Genomic DNA, 7,294 nt, shown 5'->3' with positions numbered 1-7,294 from the left:
ACCCAGGCTGGAGTGCAATGGCGCGATCTCGGCTCACCGCAACCTCCGCCTCCTGGGTTCAGGCAATTCTCCTGCCTCAGCCTCCTGAGTAGATGGGATTACAAGCAAGCGCCACCATGCCCTGCTGATTTTTTGTATTTTTTAGTAGAGACGGGGTTTCACCATGTTGACCAGGATAGTCTCGATCTCTTGACCTCGTGATCCACCCACCTCGGCCTCCCAAAGTGCTGGGATTACAGGCTTGAGCCACCGCGCCCAGCTCTGTCTCTGTCTTGTCTCTCTGTCCTCTGTCCCACCTAAGTGTCTCTCTGACCCTGTTTCTGTGTCCTCTTATGGAGCTGAGTTGGAGCTCAAGGTCTGGAATGGAGCACACTATACATCCTCTGGTCTCAGCTGCTCCGTGTGCCCCCTACTCAGGTTTAGAGAATGGCCTGAAGGCCTCCTGCACTCTTTCTGCCTCCAGTGTGACTGTTGGGCTGTCCTTATGGGTGTTGGGAAATCAGTGAGGAACTTAGGTGGCCACTGGGGTCAGAAGGTCTAGGTGGTCATTGCACAGTCCAAGTGGGGGGGTTGTGTTGAACTAGGCTCTGGATAGTCAGTGAGGATGAGTGGGGGTCAGGAAGCAGCAGGGGTGGGCATTAGGGACACTGGTGACTACTAGCTAACTGGCTCTGCCCTTCTCTCCATTACAGGTTGATTGTCCTGGGCTGTGGCTGGCTGTGGAGCTAGAGCCCTGGATGGCCCCCGAGCCAGCCCCAGGGAGGACGATGGTACCCCTTGTACCTGCACTGGTGATGCTTGGTTTGGTAGCAGGCGCCCATGGTGACAGTAAGTCTGACCCCTCAAGGTGCAGATCTCCCAGCTTGAAAGGTGGCATCCTTCCCAGCAGCACTCCAGGATGGGGACAGACCAGCTACTGGGAGAGACAGAATGGCCGGAAACCCTTTAGACCTTCTGACCTAGAGAGCCCCACTGCTTGGAGAGTCTCTTTCTAAGGAATATCTGGGTACTTAAGAGCATCTTTAGGCAACAGAGCGGGGCAGTCGAATTGTGACCCTGTCTTTTGGGGCTGGGGTGAGACCTATTCTGGATTCATGTGGTCACTGTGTGATTGATGTGCCCGTGTGTATGCTGTGTTCAATGTTGCAGATCTGTGCTGAAGGCACAGTGTGAGCTACAGCCAGGGGGCGGCATGGCAATGGGGGGGTGGCACACAGGGCATGCATGTGGATGTGTGTCCAGGATGCCAGGTGTGTCCATAGGTCCAGGGAGGGTCAAAAGCAGGAACCACCAATAGGCCTTCCCCTAGGCTGGACCCTCAGGATCCAAGTGTGGGTATCTGAGCCCCTCCTTCTCCTTTCATGGGGACCTTCTAGGCAAAGGAGCATCCCCCCAACCCCAGCTCCTCAGCCCTAGAGATGGGGAGAAGATTGTGTTTGGCCGGCAGGAAGCTGAGCAATGCCCCTCTGTGTGTATTTGTGTTGGAGTGGGGTGGAATTGTCCCCATCCAGATCCAACTCTGAACTTTGGTCCCTTTCCTGCTGCCCTTCCCCCTGCCTGGCACTCTGAGACTGGCCTCAGCCCGCCCCATCACCATGGTTACCACTGCTTGGTTACTGGTGGGAGGCGGGGCACAGGGCACATTTAGCCAATCTGCAGGCTGAGGAGGAGGGGCGAGGTCTGATCCAAGGTCCCTGGGGGAAGGGGCCGTTCCTGGCCTGTCCAGAACCCAGGGGTGATCCAGGGCCAACCCCGGGGTCAGTCCATGGGTCAGCAGGCCATAGAGCTTCCCAACTTGCCTCTGTATCTGTGGGCACAGATCTCTTCCCTTGCCCCACCAGGGCTCTTTTTCCTAATGGCTCAATGGCTCATTAATTATTCAGAGTGGGGTGATTCTGGAGTGGGGTGGGACTGGTGTGGCCCCTCCCTTTGTCCTCAGGTGCTGGGTCCTAGGTGGAGCTAGAAGGGAAAGGAGAAGGGTCATGGGAGCACCAGGTGCCAAAGAGAGGGCTGGGCAGGTGAGAGCAAGGAAGAAGACCAGTGGGGAATCACATGGGGAAGTGGGGCAGGGGATCTCCAGGCCTGGCTGGAGCCTGCATGGGCAGGTTGGAGTAGAAAGCCCTGTCAAGTGTGACCCAGGTAGTTGGCAGGAAGGTGAAGGCTTGTCCAGGTGTGGTCAGTAGCTCTTGGACATAAGTACTGTCCTTGCTGTCCACCCCCACCCCGGACACTCTCAGGGCCTTCAGACAGGAGCTCCAGGGTGGGAGGAGGATGGTCCAGCTGGGCTTCAACAGATAACACTTCCTCGGAGAAGAGCTGTCCTTTTCCTTCTGCCTCAGACCCAACACACCCCAACCTGTACCCCTCACTCTCATCCCCCAGCCTGCTGTCTTCCCGTGTTCCTCCCGTGAAAGGCATTACCACCCACCTGGTCACCCAAGTCAGAAGCTGGGCCTCCTCCAGCCTCCTCCCTCCTTCATATCCCACATCGAATCCATCACCAAGTTCCGTTGCTTCTACCTTCTGAATATCTTTGGAATGCATCCACTTCTCTCTGCCGCCTTCATCCAAGCCACCCTCAGCTCTTGCTTGGGCTTTTGCACGCAACAGCCTCCTGACAGTTAACCCTGCCTCCAGTCTTTTCCTTCCTAATCCATTCTGCATTCCAAAGGAAGAGTCATGTCACAAGGTGAAAACATCATCATGTTACTCCTCAGTTTAGAATGCTTCATTCCCTCTGGCCCCCAGGGTCTAACCCTCCTCTAGGCTCTGCATTATCAAGCCTCTGTCAACCTCATCCCTGGCTGTCCCTGCCCCCCACACACCCGCCATGCTGACTTCTCTCAGTGGTTCACCAATTCTCGGTAGGAATTGGTAAGGGCAAGGCAGAACAGTTTTTAAAGCAAAATCAAGAACCTCCATGCTGGCTTCTTAGGAACCAAAGCCCAAAGACCAGATCTTGAAGGTAGAAAGCAGCTGAAGAAGCTGAAATCCTGCCTCATCCAGGTGGGGATTCGGGGGACTCAGTCTTTCTCCCAGGCAGAGAGCCATGGGACAGAGCCTGGGCTGGGGGTCATGGTGACTGAGCCCCAGGAGCCAGGGTCTATCCCCCGGGCCTGTCTTACACTGCACATACTTTTGGATCTGTCCCTGCACTGTGGCCAAGCTCGGGCTGAGCTTGGGTGACTTCTAGTCAGGGCCAAGCGGCCATACATGGACAGGGCAGCTGCGGACCGTACGGTAGGCACCCCAGAGAATTGACTGCTGGGGCAGTGAAGCACGGAGAGGACAAATGTGTTTCAATAGGCCTCTTAACGAGACAAATGAATGGGGGCCCTGGCCTCTGAGGGAAGTGGAGAGAAGGGGGTGGAGAAGCAGCTGCCAAGAGTTAGTCCAGAGGTCCCAGCAGCAGTGCCACAGCAGCTCCAGTAGAGATCTGGGCATGCACTGGGGCTGGATCTCCCACAGCGCAGCTTCCCCAGCTGGGGCTTCGTGGCTTCTCAGGAGGGGAGGTTGTGGGGCCAGAGGTGTCCTGAGCCAGGGCAGAGGTGTTTGCTGATCTCAAGTGCGTGTTGGGTGCCTGCCTTCAGAGAGGACCTGCAGTGTGGAGGCACAGGGTTGTGAGCACGGACCATAGGGTGTGCTGGGTGGGTGGCACTGACACAGGCCATGGCGGAAGCATCTTAAGAGGGGAGTTGGGAGGCTCCCTGGAGGATGAGTGGACCTTTGCTGATGGGGGGGATATTGCCCAATGAGGTGGGGTTGGGAGGAAGAAGCAGGAATGTGCCTGGCCTTCTCTATGGACTTAATGGGAGACCCACGGTGAGAACCTGATAGCATGGGACAGAGGTGGGGTCCCAGGACCAGGTGGGAGTGAGACCCTGGTTTTGGCCCAGTTACCCAGAATCCTAGGAGCCCAGAGCAGTATGCCCGCTGGCTGGAGGGGTAGGTAGTTAGAGGTGGGCAGAGGTCTGAGGAGCTGGGCGTGTATCTGTTGTGTCATTTCCCTCCTCCCCAGAGCCTTTGGAGCACATGGGATCTGTGGTGCTCTCCCCTTCCTTCTATGGGGGGGCCTATCTAGACTCTGCTCCCTGTGGGACTTCCAGCAGATTCCGTTGCTTTCTCTCTCCAGGACTGTTTTCCTATTGCACAGTGGGGATAAGCACTCCTACTTGGAAAGGTTAGTTGAGGTCACATGGACCAGGAGCCTGGAACCTAGTGTGTGCTCCCCTTATCTGAGGCCATGACCTAGGGCTCTCGCTCTGTCCCTGGGAACCAGGCCTGTCTCTGAGTGGGCTCCAGGCAGCACCAGGAGCAGTTACAGGAGCTCACTGAGTCCCAGCTCGTTAAGCTGCTCAGAGCCGGGAGATCTGCCTCTCCAGAAGCTTCCTGCCCTGCCCTCACCAGCCCTCACTGCCCTGTGTCTGCCCTCTGCCTCCGTGTTCTCTTTGTGTACATGTGTATGTGTACTCCACGGGAAAGGCACAGAATATCAGTCAGTCTCTCCACATAAGAGCCTTGGCAGTGGCCCAGTTTGACTGTCCCTGGGGCTGGACCCCTACAGCCTCCCTAGGAGGTGTGTAGTCCCCTCCTTCAGCCAGTTCCACTTACTTCTTTCTTAGGCCACTTTCTCCTACCTTACATGGGCTTGGTGGCCCAAGAATGTTGCTGGGCATACCAGTGGGAGCTGTGTTCAAAGGGCTGTGCGGCCCATGACCACTGTGTGTGTCGAGAAGGGGGCATGCTCTCGTGGGGTGTCAGGCCAGTTGGCAGTGGGTAACTGGCAGAAAGTCCCTCCTGGTGTGCTCTAGGGACACCCTGTTGACCCCATCTCAGAAGTTGTGTTCATTCCCTTACTGAACACCTGATGTGAGTCAGGCACTGGGCTCAGTAGTCAAAGTGGCTTGGGACCTGACACTGGGATGTGATCAGTGCTGGGATGGGAAGCCCCAGCACCTCCAGTCATGAGACACAGAGCAGGCTCCCACAGCAGCTTGGTGCGGTGGTACATTTGAGAGGGGCTGGGGTAGGCAGGCACAAAAGCAGGGAGGAGCCTGTGGGCCTGCGCAGTCAGGGTGGCCTGGGTGGTGGGTCCAAGCTGTGTGCTCTGCACAGTGCCGGGCTTATGCTATAGTAGGTGCTCAAAAAATACTTGTTGAAAGAGTAAAGCCGGGTGTGGTGGCTCACACCTGTAATCCCAGCACTTTGGAAGGCCAAGGCACGTGGATCACTTGAGCTCAGGAGTTTGAGACCAGCCTGGGCAACATGGTGAAACCCTGTCTCTACCAAAAATACAAAAAATTAGCCAGGCATGGTGGTGAGCGCCTGTGATACCAGCCACTCGGGAGGCTGAGGTGGGAGGATTGCTTGAGAGGAGATGGAGGCAGAGTTTACAGTGAGCCAAGATCATGCCACTGCACTCCAACCTGGGTGGCAAACTGAGACCCCCTCTCAAAAAAAAAAAAAAAAAAAAAAAAGACTAAAGAACAGTGAGCCTGAGAGCTTAGGAGGAGCACATTTCCGAGGGGAGCGTAGAGAGGAGCATCAGGCCTGTTGGTAGCTGAGGAGAGGTGCGGTCAGATCTGTACTCCCCAAAGATCCTCTGCTGAACAAAAGGGGCAACGCCTCGTCTCTGGGGCTGTGTCCTGTGGTTAGAGGTGGATTGGAGGGAAGCTGCGGGCGAGGCCTGGTTGAGGGGCGGGGCCTGCCTGCCCGGCCCCCTGGGCTGCACTGGGCCAGCCTGGCAGAGTATGTCGGGTGGGCGGGCAGGTTACGGGCTCCCCTCCAACCTCCAAGGGAGGGGAGTTGTTCAGCCTCCTCAATAGCCCCAGGCGTTGGGCAGAGCCCAGCCTCCCACGGCTCTCGGGCCCTCCCCCTTCCTGGCCGCCGGTGACCCACACCTGGCTCTCCTCCCCAGCGTCTCCTCTGGCTTCTTTGTGTGGAGTGGAGGCCCCGCCCCGCCCCGCCTCCAGGCGCACTCGCCCGGCCATTCTGGTTCAGCAGGTTCCAGCCTCCCGGTTTCTGCCACTGCACGTCCCGGCAGGAGCTGGAGGGGCACGTTCTCTCCGGGGTTTCTCTCACCTGGTGTAGCAGGGGCCGAAGTCCTCTTCCTCCTCAGCTCCGCTGTTCGGTCTTTCTTTAAATCTGCACCCCTGGGTGCCAGAAACTGGGTCAGACACTGGGACAGGAAACCAAACAAGCATGGTATCTGCCCTGCCCAGGTTATGTTCTAGGAGGGGAAGCAGCCATTAATCAACCAAAAATGTGCAAAAAGTAATAACCTCACACGTGTACATAATAAACCGTAAGTGAAAGTTATAAAAGCTCAGCTGGTACCTAACAAGCTAGGAGCAGTGCTGTGGGAGGCAAAGGAGTTACCGGGGAGTTTCAAACCAGGAGCTGAGCTGATGAGTTGGGGGTAGGGGGTTTTCCGAGGCAGTAATATTTAAATGGTGAGCAGAAGGGTAAATGGGAGTTAAGAGGGTTTGGTGGAGGTTGGCACAAGCAGCAGCTTATGCAAAGGCCCTGTGGCTGCAGGGAACACTGCATTGCTGCTTGAGAGGAGCCAAAGCTGGGGCTCTGGGGAGAGCAGCTGGATCAGACCCGGTGGCTTTGTCTACAGTAATAGGTATTCGGTCTTGTTTTGAGAGTGACTTGGAAGGCCTTTGGAGGGTTTTGATGAGGGCAGGGTGTCGAGGGAGTCTGTCACCTTACTCTGGACGATGAGTAGAGAACAGATGGGAGGCATGGTGCAAGCCTGGAGGCAGGGGATCCTGCATTGGGCCAGTGGGGTGCCCATCAGTGGAAGGTAGCATCTGGACTAGGGTGTGGCAGCGAAGATGGAGAACCCTGAGCTGCTCTGTGGAGGGCTTCAAGTCAGCAGGGGGAGAGGGGCAGGAGACACCTCCCCAGTGGGGCCTGAGTGGGAGAGTCATGTCTGAGAGGCCAACTTTGCAGACAGCCTGGAGCCTCCCGACTACAGGAGGGCACTCCGGAAGGGCAAGGCATGCTGGGGGGTTCTGGCCTTTCTGTGGTGTCCCCTTGTCTTTCTGGCCCCCACAGCCTCTCTGAGCTGGCTGCCTGAGCCTTGCCCTAGGCACTCTAAGAGCATAATCAGTCAGTCCCAAGGCCTCCCTCCAGGGAAGGCCGGAGGTGAGCTTAGGAGTTAGACGCCTGGATCAAACCCTGGCTCCACTCCCACATCACTCTGATTTGTCAGTCATTTCACCCTCTGAGCCTCTGTTTCCCCATCTCTTAAATGGGGATAATAATACCACCTACCTCATTGGAATTG

General features: G+C 56.7%; 1 protein-coding gene across 18 annotated transcripts in view; it reads left to right on the top strand.

The window, feature by feature from the left end:
• PTPRF (protein tyrosine phosphatase receptor type F) overlaps positions 1 to 7,294 on the top strand; it is a 92,946-nt gene that overhangs the window by 13,528 nt on the left and 72,124 nt on the right. For 17 of the 18 annotated variants that reach the window (XM_017541709.1, XM_017541706.2, XM_017541702.1 and 14 more), the window contains exon 3: positions 693 to 828. In XM_017541709.1, the coding sequence (XP_017397198.1) occupies positions 738 to 828 (91 nt within the window). In that variant the 5' untranslated portion in view covers positions 693 to 737. Of the gene's footprint in view, positions 1 to 692; positions 829 to 7,294 lie in introns of those variants that run through there. The other variant, XM_017541716.2, reaches the window with a different exon arrangement.

This window comes from Cebus imitator, unplaced genomic scaffold (assembly GCF_001604975.1).
Source record: "Cebus imitator isolate Cc_AM_T3 unplaced genomic scaffold, Cebus_imitator-1.0 Scaffold136, whole genome shotgun sequence".
In the NCBI taxonomy this organism is placed as follows: domain Eukaryota; kingdom Metazoa; phylum Chordata; class Mammalia; order Primates; family Cebidae; genus Cebus; species Cebus imitator.
This window is presented reverse-complemented; position numbering and strand designations above follow the sequence as displayed.